Raw genomic sequence first — 26,632 nt, 5'->3', positions numbered from 1 at the left:
CTGGATTGTGGGCTCCATCCCCAGTGTGGGATGTGCAAGAGGCAGTCAATCAATGATTCTCTCCGATCATTGATGTTTCTATCTCTCTCTTCCTCTCCCTTCCTCTCTGAAATCAATAAAAAATATTTGTAAAATAAATAAAATAAAATCTTCAAGGGAGGTAGTATTAGCTCCATGTCTCCCATGTGCACACCGAGGGCGAGAGAGGTAAAGTGGCCATACGGCTGCATTGGCCCAGGCAGATGGATGACCACCAGTTGGTGCCAGACCACTGACTCCTCTGCCTTCTCAGGTGATGGCAACCCCAAGGAGAGCAGCCCCTTCATCAACAGCACCGACACGGAGAAGGGAAAGGAGTACGATGGCAAGAACATGGCCCTGTTTGAGGTGGGTTGCCAGGGGTCTTGGGCCTCCACCCACAGTTCATCTCCATATGTATCAGATCCTCCCTCCCTCCCTCCCTCCCTCCCTCCCTCCCTCCCTCCCTCCTCTCCATCTCTCTGTCGGTCCGTCTTCTTTCTTGAGCCTCCCTCAGCTCCTTCTCCTTCCCTGTACCTCTGCTACTCTTTATCCCCATCCTATCATCCTCTTCCCTGTTCTCCTTGCCCCCTCCTCCTCCCTTTTCATCTTATCTCATCCTCCAAGGTTTGCCTTCCTTGTCCCCATATCTCTCTGCCTCCTCCCATCCAGCTCACCCTCCTCCCCTCCCTGAGGCTCTAGCGTCCTAACGCTGCCACCTCCCACCACAGGAGGAGATGGACACCAGCCCCATGGTGTCCTCCCTGCTTAGTGGCCTGGCCAACTACACCAACCTACCCCAAGGAAGTAGGGAGCATGAAGAAGCAGAAAACAATGAGGGTGGAAAAAAGAAGCCGGTACAGGTGAGGGCCTTGGGAAGAACAAAGAGAGAGGAAGGCCGGATGGAAGGGAGAAAAGATTGGGGAAGGAAAACAGATTCGGATGAAGGGATAGGATTTGGGGGCGGAGGGAAGGGAGATGAGGGATAGCGATAGAAGGGAGGAGGGTGGGTTGGTTTGAAGGAGGGGTGATGCAGGCATGAAGGCTGGGAAATGGGAAGAGGAATCAGGGGGAAGAGAGATGAAGGGGTGGAGATGGAGAGAATAAGAAAGTGGGGGATGAAGGACAAAGGGAGGAGGAGTGGGCTTGTGGGTTTGGGGGTGATTAGGGGCTACAGAAACTGACACTGGCTTCCCTGGCAGGCCCCACGCATGGGCACCTTCATGGGTGTGTACCTACCGTGCCTGCAGAACATCTTTGGTGTCATCCTCTTCCTGCGACTCACTTGGGTGGTGGGCATTGCAGGCATCATGGAGTCCTTTTGTATGGTCCTCCTCTGCTGCTCCTGTGTGAGTGACACCCTCCCCTCTCCCACTCCCTGGCAGCTGGGCTGAGCAGGGCCTTGGGGTGGGAGAGGGAGCGGGGAAGCATGAGACCTGAGCTTTTTATAGGAACCACTGCATATGATCTTTGAGAGTAAATTAGGTCTGACTGGTCCTTCCTGCCTCTCACAGGCTAGTCCCTGATGGCTCTTAACCAGGTTTCACCTGGATGTGTCTTGTGTGTGTATGTGTGTAATTACACAAGTAATGCCAATTCATTGATGAAAAAGATAGATGTCCAGAAAGAAATAAAATTCACCTATAATCACACACTAGTTAACATTTTGGTAGGTCTAGAGTCTAGACTCACAAGAAATGGGATTCTGTGTCACAGTTTTGTAACAGAATTCTTCCTACCCTCTCTAAAACATCAACTATTCACTAGACATATACATCACATTTCCGTTTCTCTACATGTGACCTTTGAGCCACCTTTGCCTGTGAGGCAGTCAGTGCTAAAGCGAGTACCCTATTTTGTAGATGAAGAAACTGAGGCTTCGAGAGTGAAGTGACTTGTCCCCGGCCAGACAGCTGGTCAGAGGCCAGGCTGGGATTTCCAGAGCTCTCTGGTGCTGTAGCTTGTGGTAGGCCCATTGAATGGTGAATAAGAGCTTTTCTTGACAAGAAGGACTTGGCAGGAGTAGAAGTTGGAATGGGACCAGGGAGAAGCTCAGTGGAAGAGGACTTGTGGGTTTGGCAATGTTTATGGGGCATAAGGTTTGGCCCCCACCCAGGCCACTGCGGCCCCCCTTCCAGCCGCCACTCTGATGATCTCTCTCCTCACAGACGATGCTCACAGCCATCTCCATGAGCGCAATTGCAACCAATGGTGTGGTGCCTGGTATGTAATTGGGGTTTCTTACAGGGGATGGGCCTGAATGGTTGGAAGAGGGGCCTGGATAGTTGGAAGGAAGGATAGTGCCTTGGGCTTTGGGGCTATCAGGACCCAAGACAGGCCATACTGCCGAACGGGGACTGGGCTATGATGTTTGTGGGGCAGCCTGGGGCAATCTCATTAAGGGGGGGCAAGGGAGGCCATTTATGGTGCTGGGCAGGGCAATGCAAGCTCTCCCTTTGCCTGAGACTCTCTTCTCCATCACCCTACGTTCTGAGCCATGACCTCCTTAGAGGGGTCGTTAGCAACGTGGTAATTAGTGCTGCAAAATCTTTTCAGAGTGGCTAGCTGGGTCTCCCACCAGTCCTAGGACTCCAGTCTGTAAGGCCCATGAGGCTCAGAGCAATCACCTTCCCGCCTCTGTTCCTACGTCCTCCTTACCCGCAACGATAGCCCAGTGCTCTTGAACCTCTCACTGATACTAGGTCTTTTTCTGCAGCTGGCGGCTCCTACTACATGATTTCCAGGTCTCTGGGTCCAGAGTTTGGGGGCGCCGTGGGCCTCTGCTTCTACCTGGGCACTACCTTTGCTGGGGCCATGTACATCTTGGGCACCATCGAAATCCTGCTGGTGAGAGGGGCCAAGGAGGAGGTGTGGGGCCCCAGGCTTTAACCAGTGCTCCCTGGACACCTCCTAGAGGCCGCTCAGTGAGGCCAAAGGGAAATCAGATGTGCTTCTCTTTGTGAAGAGTTCACGGTCTAGTTGGGGAGACAAGATGCAATAATTATGTAACACGAACAGCTGCCGTTTATCAGGCACCCACTGTGCTCTCAGCAGAGTTCCAAGTACTTCACAGTCATTATCTTGAACCCTCATGAAATTTAAGTATCATTACGCCCATTTACAAATGAGAAGCTCAGAGAAACGAAATGACTTGCTCAAGGTCACTCAGCAACCAAGTGGCAGAGGTAGGTGGATAAAAGTAAAATCAAGGCAGAAATAGTGATAGTCATGTCACACAATAGTTGACTATTTAGTGGCTGCTGACCATGTGCCAGGGGCTGTGCTAAGTCCCCTATGAATGTTCATTATGGAGGGCTGATGGCTAGTCAATTGCAAAAGGGAGGAAGGCTAAGAGGGAGCCGAGTAAAGACATCTATCTGGAGTAGTGAAGAGAAGTCAGGTTGCTGGGCAGTGTCTAAAGGAGACGGCTGCTGACTTTGGTCTCCGTTCTTCCTGCCCCTTCTGGAGGAGTTGGGAGCTGAAGAGGGTTCCTTGGTATATAGACAGTGGGGCTGACACTTCCCAAGCTCCCACTTTATCCAGGCCCCATGGCCTGCGATGTATCATTTTATTTTATCCCTGACTCTCCTATGAGTTAGAAGTTGTCCCCATTTTACAGATGAAGAAAGCAAGGCTCAGAGAGTTTAAGGAAGGGATATGAACGTGTGGAAGGTGTGAACCTGTGTCTTTCTGACCCTCACACCAGTGATTGTTCACTCTACCACACCGTCTTGGAGAACTAGGGCTAAAAGTAGTCGCAGCTTCTGGTTTGGGGGCAGAATGGAGAGCGAAAGACCTGAGGAGCCACATGATGAGAGAATGATGACTTTTACAAAACTAAATAATTTGCAAATTATTATCAAAGCAATTCTGCCACTTGCATAAATTGGAAAAATATCAAAGAATGTAAAAAAGGAAATAACAATCGCCCAAAGAAAATCATTAACATTTGGGTGTATTTTTTTCAGTTTTTTTCTATGTGATATTGTATTCTGTACAGATTTTCCTAAATAACTCAAAACTCTCTTTGTACATATAATTTGCAAATGAAAATAACTTTTGTAAGAATATAAACATTAATATTTAGTACAGAAATTATAGAAAATACAGATGTGCAAAAAAAATAAAGATTCTCCACATTTTCACCATTCAGGGAAAACTACTGTTAATATTTTGCTGTATCTACACATACATACATTATTATGCATATATTTATATGTTTAGGTACGAGTACATATATGTATTTACAAAAATGAGATCATAAACACATTTTCTAAAACTTGATTGTTTGTACCTAATATAACATGAATAGCTTTTTGAGTCAGTTATATAAACCCATTTATCCTTTTTAATAGCACCATAGTGTATGTGGGAATATCGTAATTTATTCACCCAATATCCTAATGATGACTACCTAATTTGTTTCTGCCTTTCTATTAGAAATAATAAAAACAATATATAATTATTAAGACTTATACTTGATCACAAAATAATAGAAATTAAAATTACTGCCAACATTTTCATAATATCACTTAAAAATATATTTTTAAATTGATTTCAGAGAGGAAGGGAGAGGGAGAGAAAGATAGAAACATAAGTGATGAGAATCATTGATTGACTGCCTCCTGCATCCCCCTGTTGGGAATGGAGCCCAAAAGCTGGGCATGTGCATCGACAGGGAATTGCACTGTCACTTCCTGATTCATAGGTCAACCACTGAGACACCAGCTGGGCTGCAATATCATTTCTAATGACTGTGTAATAAACCTTGCAGGCTAGCCTATGATTTTCTTAACCATTCCCTTATCAGTGGATGCCATTCTAGTCTTGCATACTGTAAATTTGCTGTGACTGGAATCTTTTCTCCAAATCTCTGACTGCACATCAGGTTATTTTCTTGGGGTGATTCTCAGTTGGTTCTTACTGGGTTAGTTGCCTGACCTCCTTGCCCCTTTCTCACAGGCTTACCTCTTCCCAGCTATGGCCATTTTTAAGGCAGAAGATGCCAGCGGGGAGGCCTCAGCCATGTTGAACAATATGCGTGTATATGGCACCTGTGTGCTCACCTGTATGGCCACTGTGGTATTTGTGGGTGTCAAGTATGTCAACAAGTTTGCCCTTGTCTTCCTGGGTTGTGTCATCCTCTCCATCCTGGCCATCTATGCTGGGGTCATCAAATCTGCCTTTGACCCGCCCTACTTCCCGTAAGTGCTGCTACTCTGAGCCTAAGGCATCGTCCTCCTCCTCCATGGCCCAGTTTCATGGTCTGCACACCACCCTATGCCAACCCTTTGTTCCCATCTCTCAGAATCAGAGTAGTTGTGAATTTAGAGCAATCTCCCTTGAGAGGGAAAATACCTTCTAGTTTGGGGGAAGTCTATTCAGAGTGGCATGATATTTCTGGAGTTGGGCACAGTTTCCCTTATGAGAGTCAAATGCTTGCTGTGGGGATGAACAGAAAGAATCAAGTGGAATGATTTCTGGAGGGATAAACACTGTGTTGGGGAAACATTTTATGGGTGGGGACAAGCTCCTGGAATGGGGCAACCACTTAGTGTTAAATACCTTCTCCGTCATGGGAAAGTACACAGAAGGGAAGGTCTAGGGAGCTCAGATCTCTGTTGGTCCTGCCTCTTTACTAGGACAGGTTCCCCTACATCCACTGCCCAGAAGGGCGGCGCGGAGACTGCTGTCCATGGTGCTGAAACGCAGCATTGCGCTAAGGTGGTTTGCTCTCTGGCTGCTATTAGAATCATTTGGGGGGGCTGGGTGGGGGGAAGAGTGGGGGTCTTAAAAAAAAAGCCGATTCTGGGCTCCATCCCAATAAAATCAGAATCTCTGGATATTGGGCCCCAGCATCTGTGTTTTTAGAGTTCCCCTGGCCATTCGGCTGTGAAGCCAGAGCAAGGTTCTGTCCCTCCCCACTGTCCTTCCTTGTCTCTCTCCCTAGGATCTGCCTCCTGGGGAACCGCACACTGTCTCACCATGGCTTTGATGTCTGCGCCAAGCTGGCTTGGGAAGGAAATGAGACGGTGACCACACAGCTCTGGGGCCTTTTCTGTTCCTCTCGCTTTCTCAATGCCACCTGTGATGAGTACTTCACCCAAAACAACGTCACGGAGATCCAGGGCATTCCTGGCGCTGCTAGTGGCCTCATCAAAGGTCTGGGGGACGGAAGAGGGCTGGTGTCCAGGGAACGCTGCAGGGATTGTGGGTTAAAAAGTTAGGATTAAGAGACTCTACTTGGGATTCAGTTAAATTCAATCAGTTTTAATTGATCTCCTACTCTGGGTCATGTTCCTTGGAACCAGGAAGGGGTAGAGATGAAAAGAAGCCTTTGAGTAGCCCATCACTTAATAGAAAAGAAAGCCATCGATTTAACAAGCACCTACCAAGTGCCTAGCACTGTGCTAAGCACCAGGAATGCAACATCAATAAGTCACAGGCCTTGGCCTCAAGGAATCTAAAGGCAGACACAGATGTATTAGCAAATATGCATAGATGCGCATTCAATGAACAGAGATCTCCCAGGAGAGGGAGTGGTTGTATGTATAAGGTGGTAAGATAAGGCTTCCTGGACTCATCTGAGAAAGCTTTTGAAGGACAAATAAGAGATTTTCAGTGATATTAGAGGAATAAAGATATCACAGGCAGAAGAACAGCTAGCCTAAAAGCGTGCAGACACAGAAGAGCATATTGTGTCCTTCCAACCACAAGTAATTTGGAATGACTGGGACATAAAGTGAAAAAGAAGGAGGGGCAAGAAATGATGTCAGAGAAGCCAGCATGAGCCAGACTGTGGTGGGTCTCAGAAGCTATGTCAAAGAGTTTGGACTATGTCCTGAGGGCAATGAAGAGCCATCAAATGGTTTGGAGTAAGTGAGGAACATGGCCACCTTGTCATTTCTGAAGGTTCACTCTGGCTGCTAATGTGGATGGGCTAAAATGGGGAGATACCAGAGGCAGGGAATCCAAGAGGAGGCTACACTGAGTCCAGGTGAGAGACGATGGTTTTCTGACCTAGAGTGATGGAGGGATGTCTGGAATGGAGTAGCGGTTTTCCCCAAGTCTGTTCTGCGCACCAAGGAGACATGTAGCAATGTCTGGAGACAGTTCTGGTCACAACTGGAGGCTTATTATCGGCATCTAATGTGTAGACTCAGGATGTTGCTAAACATCCTACAATGCTATAGGACAGCCCTCCATAACCAAGAATTAACTGGTCCCAATAGTGCCAAAGTGGAGGAATCCTGGAAAGAAGAGAAATGGTATATTTGAGAAATATTTAGGAGGAGTCATGGGCCGGAGTTGGTGAGGGGTTTGAAATGGAGATGGGGAGAGGGAGCAGTTGAGGGCAATGCCAAGGTGTCTGAATTGATGCTAGTGCCACTGACCCAGCTAAGGGATCCAGGAAAGGAGCTGGTTTGGGGTGGGTGGGTGTGAGATCAGTTTGGGATATTTTTTTTAAAAAATATATTTTATTGATTTTTTACAGAGAAGAAGGGAGAGGGATAGAAAGTCAGAAACATCGATGAGAGAGATCGATCAGCTGCCTCCTGCACGCCCCACAGTGGGGACGTGCCTGCAACCAAGGTACATGCCCTTGACCGGAATCGAACCCGGGACCCTTGAATCCGCAGGCCGACGCTCTATCCACTGAGCCAAACCGGTTCGGCCAGTTTGGGATATTGAATCAGTCTGAGATAGGTGTGTCTTTTTGCCCCAGTAGACAGTGCTATTTGAGAGAAAGGACCAAATCTGACGCAGGTGCAAAGCCCCTGCATGTGGCCTGGTCCAAATCAGGAGCTTAGGAAATGTTAGTAGAAATAAAACAGAGCCAAGGGGAATGAGAGGTGATTGACCTTGGCCCACCCCACCTCCTGGCCCCAAAGTTGTGACACTCTGACTTCTGGTCTTTCCTGAGCATCCTGTCTCCCCCACAGAGAACCTCTGGAGCTCCTACCTGACCAAGGGGGTGATTGTGGAGAAGCATGGGATGCCTTCAGTGGGCCTGGCTGATGGCGCCCTTATCAACATGGACCATCCTTATGTCTTCAGTGATATGACCTCCTACTTCACTCTGCTGGTTGGAATCTACTTCCCCTCAGTCACAGGTGAAGGGGAGCTTGGAGAAGGAGGACTGTGCCTGGGAATGGGTGTGTAGGGGACGGTCAACGATAACGTGGGGGAATTTCTTAGTCTAAAGCCCCCATCACACAGGCAGAAGTCACAATTCAGTTCCCATTGGACAGATCAGGGTATTAAGGCCATGGAAAGCCGAGTATACTGCCCAAGTCCTCATGCAAATCCATGTGCCAAGCCCAGATCCCAGGCTTCCTGACTCCGAGGCTGGGGTAATTTCTTCCCAGTCTGTCTGGTCTCCTGTCCTAGCTGCTCTGTTCACAGGAATCATGGCTGGTTCTAATCGCTCCGGGGACCTGCGGGATGCCCAGAAGTCAATTCCTACGGGCACCATCCTGGCCATTGCCACCACCTCCGCTGTCTGTATCCTGTGCTGCTGGGCTGGGGCCACCGTGGGCCGGGAGGGCTGGAGAGGGGGCGGTTGCTGGTTCATCGCTGGCTCAGGAGCGGTGGTGATGAAGGGGGATGCCACGCTGGGAATTCTCCTTCATTCTCTGCTGCAGACATCAGCTCCGTTATTCTGTTTGGAGCCTGCATTGAGGGGGTCGTCCTGCGGGACAAGTAAGTAAGGGAATCAGGACTGATGCTGGGGCGTGAGTACAGGGCCCAGTTCTGGGAAACAGACCTGACAGCGGCACTGAACCTGTGCAAGGGGCCTTGTGGGAGGGAGGTCAAGGGCAATTGCTTGCCAACTTACACTGTATTTTATCTTTCTCATGTCACTCCAGCTCAAGGAGCTTGAATGGTGCCTCATTTCCTTTAGGATAATGACACTTTCCTTTTCTTTTTCTTTAAAATCTATTCATTCATTTAATGTTTCCTGGATGTCTATGTGTTGGTCACTGTCCAGGGTTCCGGGGCTAACAAAGATATATAAGCCAGGATTTCCGCCCTGAAGGAGCTCTTTGGGGATGGTAGCTGTACTTCCGACAGACTTGGGATGCAGAGCAGTAGGGGTGGTGAGAAAATACAGCACGCAGCTCTGGGGCTGCGATCCAGTCCTCAGAGGGCAGGAGGAGGAGGTGATTCTAGAAATGCCTTATACGCATTTTCTCATTTATCCTTCCCACTTTAAATGTCGAGCAGAGATTGCTTAGATGGCTGGGGGGCAGAGGGGCAGGGCGGGGGGGAGGCATTCCAGGCAGGGAGATCAGCATGAGTAAAGGTGGAGGAGAGAAACAGCTGCATGTGTGTGTGCGCACGCGTGCGCGCGCATGTTTGCACCCTCGGGTGCCTGTAGCTGTGAGCAGTTAGAGCTTCAGGAGCATTCCCTTCTGAAGGGCGGGTGCATACACACCAGGAGGGCAGGTGGCAGCCCTGTCCCAGAAGTCGTTTCTGCATTCCCATCCTGGCTTCTGTAAGGTGGGGAATGGGGGACGTGAGGCTGGAGACTTACGATGGACCCAGTCCTGGAGGCCTGGCTTTTGGTACCAGTAAATTGGAGCTTTATTTTACAAAAAATGGAGGAAACTCTGGAGGGTTTTAAGTAGAGGAGTGACCTGGCCAAATGGACGATTTGCACATATTGCACCTATTAGCGTTTAGGGCAACTTAACCTCCACTTATCTCACTTTATTTAATTGGACACCCCCCACAGATTGCAAGGGATTCCGCAGGTCATCAGTATAACCCATCATCTGATTCTTAAAGTCCTTCAGCAGCGGCCCATCTGAGCGTACCTCTGCTTGCACATTTCAGGGACAGGGCTCTGCACCTACTGAGGCAGCATCTTCCATTTTTAGACAATATCGTTGTTAGAAAATGCTTTTCTTTGATTCTCACATCACATACCATCACCAGATGATGAGGCTAGAACCCCCACTTTTCAGATGGAGAGGTTCTAACAGGTTAAGAAGTTTGCCCAGGATAACATAAGCTTTCACAGCTGACCTTTACTGGAATCACTATCACTGCCATGTTCCAGGCACGGTGCTAAGTATTTTACATGTGTTATCTCCTATCCTCTCACCTGTTGTATGAGACGGATTGTTAACGATTCTTGTCTTACAAGGTGAGGAAAGTGGGGCAAGGAGAGGTGAAGTGACTTACCCAAGGTCATGCAGACAGAAGGTGCCCAGGACATTAGGGGCTTTGTCTCTCCCTTTGCCCCTACTGAGCCGAGCTCTGCCGTGGGCACAGAGTTGGTTCTGAAGTTGGCGAGGGAGACCTGCCCTGGAAATCCAGGTGGCATCGCTCACCCAGTATCTCCTGTCCTGTCGCTGCTTCATTCCAGGTTCGGTGAAGCTGTGAGTGGCAACCTGGTGGTGGGCACACTGGCCTGGCCCTCCCCCTGGGTTATCGTCATCGGATCCTTCTTCTCCACCTGTGGGGCTGGGCTGCAGAGCCTCACAGGGGCCCCCCGCCTGCTGCAGGCCATCTCTCGTGATGGCATAGTGCCCTTCCTGCAGGTCAGTGGGGGCAGGGGCAGAGTGTGGAGAGAACAGTCCCTCCCTATCCCAGTCGGCCAGACCCCTGCCCAGGGAGGCTACAGGGCGAGCCAGGGCCACAGCAAGCCTTGAACTGCCTTCTGGGGCCCTTCTGCTCTGTGCTGCCACTAAGAAGAATGGTTGTGCCTTATTTGGGATTTGGCCCATGGTCAATGCCATCTTTTTGGACAGAGTTGTCTGCTCTTAGGGGAAAAATAAATGGCCCTCCTTTGGCCTAGTGATCAGGCAGGGATTCAAGGAGGCAGCCAAAGGGCAAGAAGGGGGCAGCTCTCTCCATGATGCTAAAAAAAAGATTTATGGCGCGCACAGTCATGGCCTCTTGCTGGCCTCCTGTAGTTCTTCTCCCATTTGTTTTTCCCCCTTAAGGGAGCATTTGAACTTCATTGCACTTGGGCGCCAATGTCAGTGTGGGTGAGATACAACAAAAGCCCGGCATCCCCTTGGGTATTGCTAAAGGATGAGACATACAGCGTCCTGTCCCTACCTCCTCATTGATGAGGGGATTCTGCCTCTACTGCACTGGTCCCCAAGACTGGAGGAGACACAAGAAGTCCTTAAGGTCTCAGGCTCCCATGATGGTTACTCTGTCCCCAGGTCTTTGGCCACGGCAAAGCCAACGGAGAGCCAACATGGGCCTTGCTCCTGACGGCCTGCATCTGCGAGATCGGCATCCTCATTGCGTCCCTCGATGAGGTCGCCCCCATCCTCTCCATGTGCGTGCTGGCCTCTTGCCCTCCCCACCAGCTCGGGTGTCTCTCTACCTGGATCCAGCAGCTGTGACCCTGAGCAGCCCACCCAGACACTTTAACAACCCCAGGAGGTTCCCCACCGTCATAGAAACCGTCTTTCGTTATATAGAGATTTACCCCCGCACGCAGCAGGCTGTGTTGTAACGGGGTTTGGCCTTTGAACCCCTTCCTAAACACCAGGACAGGATTCGGACACCTCCCCAATTTCTTCTGCCCTTTCTCCCTCTCTTCCCTTCTGTTTCTCTTTCTGTTTCTGCCCCTCCTTGAATCTCTGTCTGTCCCGGGCCTTTCTCTGTTCTAGGTTCTTCCTGATGTGCTACATGTTCGTGAACCTGGCCTGTGCGGTACAGACGCTGCTGAGGACGCCCAACTGGAGGCCACGCTTTCGATATTACCACTGGTGGGTGCCTCGTTCCCCCTGCCCACCCCACAGAATCCCCTCTCATCTCCATCCTAATGTCCACCTCATCCTAGTCCATCCCCTCCAGGTCTAAGCAGCCCAAACTCCAGCTTTTGTAGCCCAACTAGCATGAGAAAGGTCCTAGAGAGGGTTTCTGCATAATCACAAATAATAATATATCACAGTCATAAGTGGTCTCAGCTGTAACCCCGTCCTGTGCATATTGCTCACCAGCTTACCATCTGGATGAGGAAACCTCAGTTTCCTGAGCTGTGGAATGGGATAGCAACTGTTCCCATCGCCTAGGCCCCTTGTGAACAGTGCAGTGCTTGGTGCCCAGAAGATGCTCCTTATGTGCAGCCTGGGGTTCTTCTGATCATTTTATTTTAATTCTATTCATTCTCACAATAGGCCCATGAGACAGGGCAGGAATGTCATGCTTGTTCTACCAAAAGGAGCATGCGGCTTGCTTACACAGGAGAAGGGACTGGCCCAAGGCCTCTCAGCAAGGCTATGGCGTATCTGGACTAGAACCCAGGCTGCCTGACTCCTATCTCAGGGCTCCTGCTTTGCCAGTGCCTCTTGCTAGGGGCACACCCGTCCTGGGAGATCCTGCCTCCAACTCTTCCCAGAGAAACCTGCCTCAGAGCCCATCTGGTGAGGCGGTCTGGCAGAGGCTAAGGCACTGGGACAGGGAGGGGCGACTCAGGAGTTGGGTGGGGCATGGGCTGGTGCCCTGTCTGTGGCTGCTCACTCATTCAGAAGGTCCCATATCCCTGTGGTGCTCATGGGGATGACGGTGTGAGTTCCTCTAGACCTGGGCATGGTCTCCAGGTCCTGCCCAGGCCCTGCCCCATGTGAGTCTTGCTGTTTGAGCCTTGGCACCAGTGATGGCCCCGCCAGAGCTCAGAGGCTAGGTCTCTCTCCCACTGTCTAGGACACTCTCCTTCCTGGGCATGAGCCTCTGCCTGGCCCTCATGTTCATCTGCTCCTGGTATTATGCCCTGGTGGCCATGCTCATTGCTGGGCTCATCTACAAGTATATCGAGTACCGTGGGTAAGTGCAGGAGGAGGGGAGGGCTGGGAGAGACTGAGGGATGGAGGGGTGAGGAGGGGTAGGAGTGCTGGTGATGGGATGATGGGGGCTGGGGGTGAGGCAGGAAGTGGGGGTAGAGTGGAGGAGGGGTGGCATGGGGTGGGATTGGGAGATAGGGGACAAGAGCAGAAGGAGGGCCGAAGCTTTGAGAAGTGGAGGTGGCAGGAGTGATGTGCAAGTCCTTTCTGAGCCTGTGATAGAGGACTCTGCCCGGGGGACTGGCCACTTCAGTGTGGACTGTCCTCCCTGACACGCCCTGGCTTCCAGGGCGGAGAAGGAGTGGGGTGACGGGATCCGAGGCCTGTCTCTCAGCGCTGCTCGCTATGCCCTCTTACGCCTGGAGGAAGGGCCCCCTCACACCAAGAACTGGAGGTGAGCGGTGGGAGCACAGGTGTGAAGGCTCAGGGAGGGAGAGGGAGGGAGCAGGCCCTGACCTGCCTCACCTGCTTTGTTCTGCTGAGTGGTGTTCTCACCACGTTGGTGTGTCCTCAACTCCTCCCCCCCAGCTCCGCCTCGTCTGAAACCTTCCCACCTACAGCACCAGGGCTGGGCCGCGTGCCAGACATTTGTTCTCCAAAACCGACTCCCATGCCAGCCTCCTGACCATCTCTTCATCCACTCATTCATCTATTCATTTATTCCACTATTATTTTTTTAAATGTCTGAATGCATGCTATGTGCCAAGCCCTCTTCAGGTCTCTGGGGACACAGTGAGCTCACAGTTCCACGGAGAAGGCACATCCAGAGACAGATGAACATAACGTCACGTAGCATGTGCTCTGGGAGAGGAGGACCCATCCACTCTGAGAGTGATAGGGCGTTTGGAAACCTCTAGATTCATAACAATATCTCCGTCTTGTTCATGTGAAAGTCAGGGGCCAGAGAGGGTCTCAGAGGCCATGGAAGGCGGAGCTGGAGCCGGCACCTTCCCGCCCACTGCAGCCCCTGGTACTCTCTAAGCGCCTGCTCAGCAAGCCCGCCCGCCTCTCACCCCCTCAGCTCCCTTTGCCAAGAGCAAAGCCTGGAACTCTGCACTGTGCCCTGACACCTTGGCTTGTCCTTGACGCTGTCTGCTAACCCGGGGCTCCCACAGACCAGACCTTCGTGTTATTTGTCTGAGTTCTCAAAGCTTAGCAGAGGGTCTGGCCAGAGTAGGTTCTTAGAGAATGCTGTTAAACTCATGGGTGGCTGGATGGATGAGACCGCTAAAGGAAATAAATAAATGAACAGATAAATAGGTGGGTAAATACACAGGTGGATAAGCATACATATGACGGTGGTTGGCTGCATAGGTAGATTTGCGAACGAATGGTGGTAGTATGTGAGGGTAATTAAGTGAACAATGCATGTATAGGTAAATTAATTTGGATGGAAGTGGATGATGGATGACTGAAAGATAAAATAGAGGGGTGGGTGATTGAATGGATGTATGGATGAGCGAGGTAGATGGAGAGATGGATGGGTGGGTGGATGGTTAAATGGGTTGATACTCAAGGAAATGGATGGATGGATGGATGGGCGGTGGGGATATAGGTGAGGAAATGGATGGGGGTACAGAGGACAAATGGCTAGTGAACTCACTGGTGTATGGTGTGTGGTTGTATGGGTGTATGGGGGGTGGTGATGGGTGGGTGGTGGATGGATCATGTGACCTTGCATCCTCTTCAGGCCACAGCTGCTGGTGCTGGTGCGTGTGGACCAAGACCAGAATGTGGTACACCCGCAGCTGCTCTCACTGACCTCCCAGCTCAAGGCAGGGAAAGGCCTGACCATTGTGGGCTCTGTCCTTGAGGGCACCTTTCTGGAGAACCACCCACAGGCCCAGCGGGCAGAGGAGGTGAGCGGAGGCCCTGGTGGGGAGGGAGGAAGGACAGGGCATTCAGGAAGACAGTCCTTGCCGCTTCACGCTTCTTTCCTTCCACCTTTGGGATCAGTGGGGGCTCAGACTTTGCTGTCCTCTTTCTTAGAAGGCGGGTCTAAGGGCTCAGGGTGTGAATCCAACTCATGGAACCAAAGACCATCTGAGCCAGAAGGGCCCATTTCATGGATGAGGAAACCGAGGGGTAGAGAAGTCAGATCACTTGTCTAAAGACAGAAAAACTAGAACTGCTGGACTGCTACCCCATACTTCTTCCTGCTGAAGTCAAACCTTCCAAAGTGTTTTCACATCCATGGATTCTTTCTATCCCCTTACGGAGTGGAGTCAGCAGGATGAGTATCCATGTTTGGAACAGGAAGAAACTGATGCACAAAAGGGAAGCAACTCACTGAAAGTCACAAAGCTGGCTGGAAGCATAGGCAGGATTTGAACCCAGGTCCCTGGCTCCATGCTGCTTGCTCTTGTCCCCATGCTGTTTGCTCTTGTCCCTGTCCACTGGTCTATGCCCACAGAGCAGCTTACAGAGCCAGATGTGGCCTGGGGCATTAAGAGGCACTAAGAGGTGTCAGAACCTGTGGGCAGCAGAGGAAGTGGGTTCTGTTTGCGATTCAGGCCTCTCTTCCCTTGGGCTGTGACCAGACAGCAAAGGGAGCCTGCGGAAGGCCAGGTGAGCTGGGGAGGGGCACCCCAATGGCTTGTGATAGTTGCTGTTTCTGCCTCTCTGGGCCATTCACACCCATCTGTCAGGGCCCAGAGCTGGAGGCTCCCGCTGGTCACTTTTATTCAGTGAGAATATGCTGTGCACTAGACACTGGGCTAGGCACACGGGGTATGGAGGTGTACAAGGCCAAACCCCAGCCCCCAGGGTGGTCATAGGCGGGTGAGGTGATGGAACATTCACAGAGGGCACTCACCCCATCTGATGTGACAGGTGCTATGCTAGAGCTAATAGCAAGAGGCACAGAAAATGCTGAGTGTTTACACCTGTCAGGCAGTACACCCCCATCATGTCATGTCAGTCTCCTTATTCCTAAGTGAGGTAGCTCCCACAGTCCCCATTTGACAGATGACAAAACTGAGGCTCATGGAGGTTAGGCAGTTTGCCCGGGTCACACAGCAGGAGGCGGCAGAGGTAGGAATCGAAGCCTTTCTGTTGGACGTTAGGGCAGTGGATGGGGTCAGAGCCCTGCAGTTGAACCCCTATGATAGCCTCTGTTAGCTGTATGGCCTAAAGCAAGTCTTAATTTCTCTAAGCCTCAATTTCCTCATCTGTAAAATGAGTGTAATAAATCTTTCCTCAATGCAGATTGAATGTGCATTTAAAATACATATCATTATGCTAACTTTAAAAAACTGTTAAACAAATTGGCCGTGCAGAGGAGCCCGGTTTCACTCTGGTCTGGGGGTGGGGTGGGGGGTGGGGGTGATACCTGAAGAAAGTGACATTTGACTTGGGCCGGGCAGTGGGGAGGGGTCTGGGTGGCGGTGGAGAGCTAGCAGTCTTGACTCCTGCAGGGCTCACAGCCCTGGCAGGAAGTCAGTGGCAGGCAGTGGTGAGAGCTGCAGCTTTGAGAGGTATGAGCAATGGCTGGGTGGTGGGAGGTGTGGGGTTCCATCATGAAGAGCTTTGACTGATCAACAAGGAATGGGGGCCATAGGTGATGGGGAGCCATGCACAACGCTGGCACCAGAGCTGATGTTCTCAGAGCTGAGCTGCAGAAAGTGGGAACCATGGAGGAAGGGAGGCTGCAAGGAGCCGGGCGGGCCAGGGAGGCCTGAGGCTGGTCCTTAACTGATGTCCCCTCCCCACCCCCAGTCCATCCGGCGTCTGATGGAGGCGGAGAAAGTGAAAGGCTTCTGCCAGGTCGTGATTTCCTCCAACCTGCGTGATGGTGTGTCCCATCTGATTCAGTCCGGGGGCCTCGGGGGGCTGCAGCACAACACCGTGCTGGTGGGCTGGCCTCGCAACTGGCGGCAGAAGGAGGATCACCAGACGTGGAGGAACTTCATTGGTAAGGCAGGGAGGGCGGGGCAGTGGTGGGTTGGGTGGGAGGCTGTGGGTTCTCTCTCCTCCTTTGGGGTAGTTTTCCAGGTGTGACAGATGTGGGTTCTGCGTATCAGGGGACAGTGTTCAAAGCTGGCGATGTGCTGGGGACTGTGCTGGGTGCTGGGGACTCAGGTGTGAAGCAGACAGTCTTGACTCCTGTGGGCTCACAGCGCTGGGAGGAAGTCAGTGCGGGGCAGGGGTAAGAGCTACGGCTTTGAAGCCACAGAAGCCCGGGCCTAAATCTCACTTCTGGTCCTTCCTGGCTGTGTGATTGTTCACAAGTAACTCACCCTCTCTGAGCATCAGAGTCCTTGGTCACAGGAATATAGTAACTAACATTTACAGACTGTGTTCTGTGTGCCAGACAAGCTGAGGCTTTCTCTAAGCCTAATTCTCCCAGCAGTCCCGTGAGGGCAGGGCACTGCTATCTCCATTTGTGGGGTGTGAAACTGAGGCACAGAGGGATTAAGGAGTTTGCTCCAGGTCACACAGCTGGTAAGCCAAGAGACTGAACTCTTAACTCCAGGCTATTCTGTCTCCTTCATAGGTAGATCATAGTTACAAGGTGGTTGGGAGGATTAAATGAGGCCATGCATGGTAGAGGGCTTAATAATCAGAAAGGGCAGTTGGGGGAACAGGCCCAGAGAGGTTGAGAGGCTTTCCCAAATTCAAACAGCAAATACGTGATGAGGCCCAGGTAGTTGCTGGTTTTCTGACTACTCAGCCCAAGGCCAAGGTGGAGCGGGTGGGGCGGGGTGGGGTGCTGGGTGCTGGGAGCCCCTGTGGCTGCTGCTGGTGCAGGATGGGACCAGGGTCACTGTTTCCCATCTGGCCCTCTCCTTGGCCTCCCCCAGAGCTGGTCCGGGAAACCACAGCTGGCCACCTGGCCTTGTTGGTCACCAAGAACGTGTCCATGTTTCCCGGGAACCCCGAGCGCTTCTCGGAGGGCAGCATCGACGTCTGGTGGATTGTGCACGACGGAGGCATGCTTATGCTGCTGCCCTTCCTGCTGCGGCACCACAAGGTGAGCACGGGCGTGTGCACGTGTGTACACTCGTCGGCGAGGCTCATGGGCTCTGGCCAGGGCCAGCCTCCGTGTGAGCTCCTGGGAAGGGGTGTGATCGCCTCCTTCGTTCCGAGGTGTTAGGAACTGGGGACCCACACCTAAGCAGGGGCCTTTTGTAGGGAGTGGTCGCTGAGCTAACGATTCGGGTCTGCATGTCTGTGTGGCAAGGTGGGTGGGAAGGGTGAGGCCAGGGTCCTCTCTAGGTTCTGGCCCTGGGTCTCCTCACTACATGTGGGCTGGACCTTTCTGGGTCCCCTTCCCCCCTCCAGGTCTGGCGGAAGTGCAAGATGCGTATCTTCACTGTGGCCCAGATGGATGACAATAGCATCCAGATGAAGAAGGACCTGACCACATTTCTGTACCATTTACGTATCACTGCGGAGGTCGAGGTGGTGGAAATGGTGAGTCCCCAGGAGTCACCCCTGAAGTTTTGGAGTTCCACCCCCTGGGCCCTCTTTCCTCTTGGCCCAGCACCAGTAGGGAAACCCCAACAACAATCATCTTATGATGCTGGATTCCTCCCCCCATTTGCTTCTTGACCTCTCACATATTCATCCAAGAGTCCTTCCCTCCCTCCCTCCTTCCTTCCCTCCCTCCCTCCCTCTCTTCTATATAAGAATATCCATGCCAGCCCTAGCTGGTTTGGCTCAGTGGATAGAGCGTTGGCCTGCGGACTGAAGGGTCTCAGGTTCAATTCTGGTCAAGGGCACATACCCAGGTTGCAGGCTCGTTCCCCAGTGGGGAGCTTGCAGGAGGCAGCCGATCAATGATTCTCATCATTGGTGTTTCTATCTCTCTCTCCCTCCCTTCCTCTCTGAAACCAATAAAAATATATTTTTAAAAAAAGAATAGCCATGTCACCCAAGTTGGTTTGGCTCAGTAGATAGAACAGACTGAAGGGTCACGGGTTGGATTCTGGTCAAGGGCATGTACCTTCATTTGGAGGATCGATCCCCAGGCCCAGTCAGGCGAGTATGGGAGGCAACCAATTTATGTGTCTCTCTAACATTGATGTTTCTCTCCCCATCCCTTCCACTCTCTCTCTCTCTCTCTCTCAAAAAAAAAAAAAAAATCAATGGAAAGATATCCTCAGGTGAGGATTAACAAAAAAGAAGAAAGAAAGAAAGAAAGAAAGAAAGAAAGAAAGAAAGAAAGAAAGAGCTATGTTTAATAGTGCTCATGATATGTAAGGCACAGTTTTATGTACTTTACATATATTGGTTCTCATAGCAACCAATGAAACAGATACAATCATCAGCATTTCCATTTTATGGATTAGAGAGTCAAGGCAAAGAAAGGTTATGTAATTTGCCCAACAATGCTCACTAGTGGCAGAGCCAGGATTTGAACCCAGGCAGGCTGGCTCTAGGATTACACTATACAGCCTCACATCCATCCATTCTCAGTTTACTTATCTATCTACCCATCCTTCTGTGTATTCATTCATCTACCCATATATTCATTAATGTATTCATTTATTCACCCATCCATTCATTCACTTTGTGTATCCATTCATTCCTTTGTTCCTTTTTTATTTCTTCCCCTTTTCCATTCACCTGGATAATTAATTAATCCACACATTCATTCATTCACCAGTTCACGTGCCTGGTCCTGTGCTGGACTGAGGAGGGAATAAGCTGCATTGTCTTCAAAGAGCATCGTTCTTGCCTCCCACAACTGTTGGTTAAATTAGGTCATTTGATAGGGAAGCTCCAAGCTGGCAGAAGGAAGGGGCCTGCCTCCTGTCCCTTGGCCTTGTACCTGAGCTTATAGCTCATGCTTTTTTCCCTCACCACCCCGCCCCCACCTTGACTGCCCACAGCATGAGAGCGACATCTCCGCTTACACCTACGAGAAGACTTTGGTGATGGAGCAGCGTTCCCAGATCCTCAAACAGATGCATTTAACCAAGAACGAGCGGGAGCGGGAGGTGAGGTTGCCCTGGATGGGCTCTCAGAGCCTCAAGCTGCTGCCAGTTCTGGGTCTGCACAGGTCTGGAATGGCTCAGGGCTGGCATGCTTCAGAGCATTACTCATCACCCTTATTCCTCCCATCACTGGGCTCCCCAGCATTGGAGTTACACACTGCAGCTGCACCTACCAAGCCTTTCAGCCAAGATGCAGAGGGGCTGTGGCATGGGTGACAGACTTAGCTCTCTGTCTGTGACTTCTGGGGCCAACGGGAGAATAGTGGGTCTTAAATACGGATGGTGGACAGGCTGCCAGTGTGAGGGGTCATGTGATAGCCCCTCAGAGAGCGGGTAACAGATGGATATTTAGAGTGTGGTGGATGGGTTCACAGGGTTAACGATAAGCCTGTATGGGGTATGGGTGTAAGATCTCCTGGTGGGGGTAATGTGGGGCCACTAGTCCCACCCCAGGGAGAAGGATACTTGGGGAAATGAAAGACAGTACCCAGGAGCTGGGGACAGGAAAGCTCTCAGCGGTAGGTGACAGGTTGCCTGGGGAACGGGTGGCAGACCCTATAGGCCAGGAGGACAGGCCATGGTTGAAGGGTCTCCCAGGTGTGGATAATGTATTTCTCAGATAGTGGTTGAAGGCTCCTCAGGGGAATGAGTGATGGGTACTTATTTGAGCTGGGAAGGATGAACCCCCAAGAATGTTAACCAGGGGTGATAGTAAAAATAGTACATGTGGCCTTAGCGGGCTTGGCTCAGTGGATAGAGCATCAGCCTGTGGACTGAAGGGTTCCAGGTTCGATTCTGACCAAGGGCACATGCCTGGGTTGCGGGCTCCATCCCCAGTAGGGGGTGTGCAGGAGACAGCCGATCAATGATCCTCTCTCATCATTGATGTTTCTATCTTTCTTTCCTCCCTTCCTCTCTGAAATCAATAAAGAAATACATATTTAAAAAAAATAGTACTGTGCACTGACCAATCGGAGCTGACACTGACCACAGTGCTATGGTGGAGCCCTGCAGGCCCAGGTGTTAACCCTTTAGTTGCTGGGTGGCGGGGCGGTCAGGGGCTCCGGAGAGGAGTTGCAATGGCAGGTCAGTGGGCAGCAGCTGTTTGCTATGGAAGCAGTACCCGAACGCCAGTACAGTTCCCGAAAGCATGCACCCTGCCTGAATATCAGCTCTGGTGGTAGCTCTTTGCAGGGCATGGGCGATGGTAACTCACAGCAGAGCTGGCACCAACCTTTGTTGCTCCCTAGATCCAGAGCATCACAGACGAATCTCGTGGCTCAATCCGGAGAAAGAATCCAGCCAACACTCGGCTCCGCCTCAACGTCCCAGAAGAGACAGCTGGTGACAGTGAGGAGAAGCCCGAAGAGGAGGTATGCAACCAGGGTGGTTTGGCCCCATCCAGTGGGAGCAGAACCTTTGGCCTCCAAAGGAGCCACGTGCTATCCCTTTGTTCATCCCTCAGGTGCAGCTGATCCATGACCAGAGTGCTCCCAGCTGCCCCAGCAGCACACCATCCCCGGGGGAGGAGCCTGAGGGGGAGGGAGAGGCAGATCCCGACAAGGTGCATCTCACCTGGACCAAGGACAAGTCCGTGGCAGAGAAGAATAAGGGCCCCAGTCCTGTCTCGTCCGAGGGCATCAAGGACTTCTTCAGCATGAAGCCGTACGGGCCCGGGGGCTGAGGGCTGGGGTGAACCCACAGGGTCTGTGCTCCCCACGGCAGCGCAGCATGCAGCGCGCGTCCTGGGCTGGCAGTTGGAAGACCCAGCCCACACCTTGTCTTGGTCTCCCCATCTGAGGACTCGGGGGTCGGGCCTGATTGCTGAGGGTCAGAACTCCCAGGGACGGGCAGTGGAAAGGTGCAGTCAGGGTGGGTGATGGTGGCTCAGGTCCCTGGCCTCCCCGCTTTGTCTGACCCCTCTCTTTTCTTCCTCTTTGCTTCTCTTGTGTTTCCTGAAGGGAGTGGGAGAACTTGTAAGTGCTTCAGAATTTTTTATTCTCTTTGCTGCGCTGGCCAGAGTCCCTACTCTCCTCACTATGTCATGACCCCTCAACTCATGCCCCTGACCTCTGGGCCCTCGGAAGAGCCCAGGTTGGAGGGGTCTGGGGTTGGTGGCTCCTGGTTGCAAGAACTGGGGCTCAGCAGCCCACTGGCCTGGATCCAACTCCCGCTCTTCAGGCTCAGGGTGCCCTCCTCCCACCTTCCCCCCGCAGGAACCAGTCCAACGTGCGGCGCATGCACACGGCCGTGCGGCTGAACGAGGTCATTGTGAAGAAATCCCGGGACGCCAAGCTCGTGTTGCTCAACATGCCTGGGCCTCCCCGCAACCGCAACGGTGATGAAAATTGTATCCTGGACTTTAAATTGGGGGGAAGGGGGGGGGAAGAGGGAGGTGGACGTCAGGGAACCTGGGTCCTGGCCCTGGGACGGAAGACGGACCCGGTCCTGCTTCAGGGCCAGCTCCTCGGTCAGGGCGGAGGCCCACGGTGTCCAATTCCATCCGGAGGAGGCGAGGGGTCGGGTCTTGGTCCTTGACCGGCGCTCAGACATGGAGTTCCTCGAGGTCCTCACCGAGCACCTGGATCGGGTGATGCTGGTCCGCGGCGGCGGCCGCGAAGTCATCACTATCTACTCCTGAGAGCCGGGACCTGCCCCCCGGGCCGAGCGCGCCCGGCCCGCGGCCCGGAGCCCCCGCCGCGCCCCCCGCCACCGCCACCGTTTACATACAGCCCCCGTGCCCGCGCCCTGGCCCTCTCCCCGCCGCCTGCCGCCCGGAGGCCACGTCCGTCGGGACTGACTCGGAGGGGCCGCCTCCACGTGGAGCGCAGAGCCCGGCGGGCGCGCCGCTCCGCTCCGCCTCCCCGGCGGCGGCCGGCTGCCCTCTTCCCCGCCGGAGGAGGAGACGCTGCCATCAAGGTCGGGAGGAGGCGCGGCGAGGAGCTGGCGCCTGGAGGACCCCGGTCGTCCGCGTGGCCCCTCCTTTCCCCACGCCCCGCCCGGCTCGGTCCGGCTCTGCCCTCCGCCCAGCTCCTGGCTGCGGCGGGCGCGGGGCGCGGGGCGGGGTGGCCACGCTCGGCCTTCGCCGCCGCCCCTCCTGGCGGCGCCTCCAGCGTGGGCCGCCGAGCCTATACATAGTGTACAGGAGACATCGCGTGTGTTTTTAACGTCCCCATCTTCCGTGACTAGAAGCGCAACGGACTCCTCTCGCCACCGTCGAGCTCCCCTGCCGGGCTGCCCGGCGGCGGCGGCGCCTCGGGGGCTGGCTTTTCCTGGAATCCGAGCGCTTGCGAGCACAAGTGCTTTAGGCCCAGGCGGGAGTCCTGGTCCCGGTCCCTCCACACCCCGCCCCGCTCTCGCCTCGCCCTGTCCGCGCGCCCTTGGCTTCCGATCCTTCCCTCTGGTTCCTTTTGGAGGTGAGACGAACGTCCAGCTCTTCTTGGATTCGCCTCCCCGCGGACGTGAGCTTCCACTGCGGCTGCCGAGGCGCGTGCAGCCTCTTCTCGGCGTTTATGCAAGCTGGGGCCAGGATAGCGGAGGGGGTGCTTCTCAGGGCAGGAGGAGAGGCCGCGCCCCACCCAGGAAGCCCCGTCCCGGTGCCTTCGCTGGGAGCAGGCGCCTCTCCACAGTCGGCTGCTCCCCTATCCCACGGTTCCTCGCCAAAGACAAATCTGGGAGCTGGAGGGCGTTCCCTACCCGGAGTTTTCTTTCTGGGACTGGTGAGGGAGGAGGGGGCGATTTCCGTGTAGGTGCGTACCCACCGGGAGGTCCCAGCGCTGCCCCTGAAGTCCGCCCCCCTCCCCCATCCCATTCGGCAGCTCCAGCCTCGGGTACCTAGCCGCCTTTCCCGGCGTCCCGGGGCGGGCCCTCGCTGTTTGGCAGAGGCCTCTAGCTGCGCGGGGCCTGCGGTCCGGTGTGCTTTGTTCCTGACCTAGCGCCTGTCTGCCCTCCTCCATCTAGGACCCGAGGCCTTTGGCTCCTCCAACTGCAGTCCTTGGCACTTCTGCTCCGTAGAGGCGGCGCATTGGCCGGGTTCCCTTCTCCCAGGGCACATTTCTAAGGGGGACAGGCACTGCATGCTCCTTCCAGTGCCCTCTGGGACTGACTGGGTCCAGTACCTCCAGCGCCAGGGCCCTGACCTTCACACCTAGACATCCGGCCCCGCGCCCAGAGCTGGGGCTACTAGGTACTCCTGACCTCACCACCTCCTTTCCTTTGAGCTGTAGGCAAAGAACTGGAGCTGGTGCAGGCTGACTGGGTCAGGTGTGGCTGGAGGTAGGTCTGGATGTCTGACAGGCCAAGGCCCATCTGAGACTTGATGAGGGGGCTGGATAGACTCTTCCAGGTAGTAATCAGAAAGTTGGAGATATTAGACACCAGCTCCCCTGCCCCCTCCCTCCACAAGACCTCCGAGAACCACAACCTGGTCTAGCCTTGTGAGGGCCTGAGCAGTCAGGCTGAAGCGGTGGGCTGGGCAGAAGGGGGAGGGGTTGTATCAACACCAATTAGGGAACCAAAGTTGCATTATCTGGGCCCAGACTGTCAGGTTGGCAAAGAGCAGTTTCCATGGATGAAAACAAACATCCCACAACAAAAACCCAAGTTTTCTGTGCTACATGTGCAATATTTGTTATGAATGTTATCATGTCATTCATCAAATTATCTTTATAATCATTGTAGCTAGATGTTTCATGTCCAAGTGACTTTTATTCTGAGTGCAATATTTCAATAGCCTTGTAGTGATAACTAGTGTTGCTTTTGTTTTCAGACGATCTACGTGCAGGGCAATGCAATGAAGTTGAAAACCCTTGTAAATAGGAGAGATTGCAAACCAAATCAAGAGTATTTATTACTATTATTAGGCCTGCCATTAATTTTCAGTGTTTCAGTATTCCGCATTCTGCCTCAGTACTGACCTTGTGTTTTTTTGTGCCAATATGAAAAGGAGAGGGTTGGTCTTTCCTTTACTGTTGAATGCTCCCATTTACTGCTTTACAGCTTTTACTGTATTTTTTAGACTCCTGTCTGCACAAAATGCAATAAAAATAATTTTATTATACCCTTCACAGCCTGAGGTGTGCTGGTTGGACATACGAGGGAAGAATTAGTAGTTGGGAAGAGGATTACTCAGCGTGGCTCTCCAGGAGGACTATCAGAAACACTGACCTTCTCTGAGAGGAGGGATGGGCGGAGCCCCCAGGTCTGGGTGCCTCGTTAGCTACTGACAGTTTGAGGCCCTGTCCTCAAGGGACGAGGAACTGGCAGCCGGGGCAGTGAGAACACTGCACGAACATCACCCCGTGAGCTAGTGAGTAGGGATCAGTCAGGTTCAGTGCTGTCTGTATTTTGGCCCCTAACCCACTGGAGGCCTTGTGCCAGTCACTTCACACACCCACACCGTTGCCTGGTGGGCCGGCTACTATTAAATGCTCTTGAAGGCCCCTACAGATTCTGTAACTCTATGGTTCTCCCAACTCCCTGCATCATGGGCAGAACAGAGGGTGGCAACTGAGATGAAACCAAAACAGGAGAGTAACCCACTCCACTGGCCAGTTGCCAGAAATGGCCTCCTCATGGTCCTATTTTCCTTTCCTAGGATAAGAGGACAAGCCTGCTGACACACAGAAAGTCTACCACAAACAAGGATGTTTAACAGCATTATAATTAGCCAGCAGGCTTCTGCTCCGAACTGTTATTAAAGCTGCTAACTAGGTGAGCTGACAAGAAGCTAGGGTTAAAAGAGGTTTCGAGGCCTGAGCACAGGTTGAGGACAAGGAGGAGCAGGCCTCACAGCAGACTGAAACTAGTCAGTGCTTCCAGGGACCCTCACGTTCCAACCCTCAGAGGGAATGCCCCCAAGAGGTCCTACAGGTAGTCACACTCCAAAAAGACGACACATTTCCTTTTTCATTTTAATTAAAAAGTAATCATCTTATCAACAACACAAGTTCCAAAGAGGGAAAAACACTATATAACACAAACAGATCAAAACATAAAATGCTGCCATCTGGGACCTTGAGTTTTTTAAACCATTGTTTGCTTAGCCACTGGCAGGACTCAGCTGAAGTCACTGTTCTCCCTCGTCTCTGCCAGAGGCCCCTTGAGACTGTGATGCACAGGGCTCTAATGAGCACCATCCCTAGGGAGAGGGCAGCTTCCTTTGGCTCCACTTAGAGCAGCAGCCAGAAGTCCTCCCTCCAATAATTTCACTCTGGCTCAAAAGTTATGAACAGCCACCTGTATCAAGATCCTCCATGTCCAGCTACCAAAAGTCTGACATCAAAATGGTCCCTACCTCCTGCTATTCAGAAAATAAGAGATTGATTTTTAAGCCCAAAACTCAAACCACTGAAAAAATGGGTGTTCAATGCCAGAGTCTAGAGTTGCCTTTGCAGAACTGATTCCATCCAACTACCCCTGGAGAAGGAGAGGTTGATGGAAACGTTAGGGGGGTAAGAATGGTTGGGGCCTAGATTCACAGTTTGTGTTAAACTGCTGGTGACTGGAATTGTTCAGTCCACTGGAGATCCTCCAATGAAATGAGAGCAAAAGAGAAAAATGAGAAAACCCAAAACCAACAATACTGGGTCAGGCAGAAGAGTATATTGTTTGTGTGGCTGCCACGGACACTCCTAAACTCCAGAGTAGCTGAATTACACATCCTTGAGCAGACCCCTCAACACAGGGGTGGGGCACAATGACACCATGCCGCTGAGCCTGGTCTGCTGTGGAGCCCTGGGCAGGAGCTGCAGATAGGCGCCGGAGCTGATGGGCCTGTGCGGCTGGAAAACAACCCGAGGCTCTTGACATGAAAATGCCATTCCAAACTCAGCCAACTGGGGCTTGGTTTCTTCTTCCCCA

General features: G+C 52.5%; 1 protein-coding gene across 1 annotated transcript in view; it reads left to right on the top strand.

The window, feature by feature from the left end:
- SLC12A5 (solute carrier family 12 member 5) overlaps window positions 1-24,828 on the top strand; it is a 30,513-nt gene extending 5,685 nt beyond the window's left edge. The window contains exons 2-26 of the mRNA XM_081097490.1: window positions 293-387; window positions 750-881; window positions 1,221-1,367; window positions 2,187-2,241; window positions 2,735-2,865; window positions 4,981-5,222; window positions 5,969-6,180; window positions 7,962-8,132; window positions 8,425-8,523; window positions 8,664-8,721; window positions 10,394-10,568; window positions 11,202-11,320; window positions 11,658-11,756; window positions 12,694-12,813; window positions 13,120-13,224; window positions 14,521-14,689; window positions 16,548-16,743; window positions 17,633-17,802; window positions 18,114-18,245; window positions 19,667-19,774; window positions 21,022-21,144; window positions 21,237-21,436; window positions 21,733-21,747; window positions 21,988-22,121; window positions 22,321-24,828. Of these exons, the coding sequence (XP_080953616.1) occupies window positions 293-387; window positions 750-881; window positions 1,221-1,367; window positions 2,187-2,241; window positions 2,735-2,865; window positions 4,981-5,222; window positions 5,969-6,180; window positions 7,962-8,132; window positions 8,425-8,523; window positions 8,664-8,721; window positions 10,394-10,568; window positions 11,202-11,320; window positions 11,658-11,756; window positions 12,694-12,813; window positions 13,120-13,224; window positions 14,521-14,689; window positions 16,548-16,743; window positions 17,633-17,802; window positions 18,114-18,245; window positions 19,667-19,774; window positions 21,022-21,144; window positions 21,237-21,436; window positions 21,733-21,747; window positions 21,988-22,121; window positions 22,321-22,412 (3,299 nt within the window). The 3' untranslated portion in view covers window positions 22,413-24,828. The remainder of the gene's footprint in view (window positions 1-292; window positions 388-749; window positions 882-1,220; window positions 1,368-2,186; window positions 2,242-2,734; window positions 2,866-4,980; window positions 5,223-5,968; window positions 6,181-7,961; window positions 8,133-8,424; window positions 8,524-8,663; window positions 8,722-10,393; window positions 10,569-11,201; window positions 11,321-11,657; window positions 11,757-12,693; window positions 12,814-13,119; window positions 13,225-14,520; window positions 14,690-16,547; window positions 16,744-17,632; window positions 17,803-18,113; window positions 18,246-19,666; window positions 19,775-21,021; window positions 21,145-21,236; window positions 21,437-21,732; window positions 21,748-21,987; window positions 22,122-22,320) is intronic.
- The last annotated feature ends 1,804 nt before the right edge of the window (window positions 24,829-26,632 follow it).

The sequence above is a fragment of the Myotis nattereri genome (assembly GCF_964212035.1).
Source record: "Myotis nattereri genome assembly, chromosome: 8".
Lineage (NCBI taxonomy): Eukaryota > Metazoa > Chordata > Mammalia > Chiroptera > Vespertilionidae > Myotis > Myotis nattereri.
This window is presented reverse-complemented; position numbering and strand designations above follow the sequence as displayed.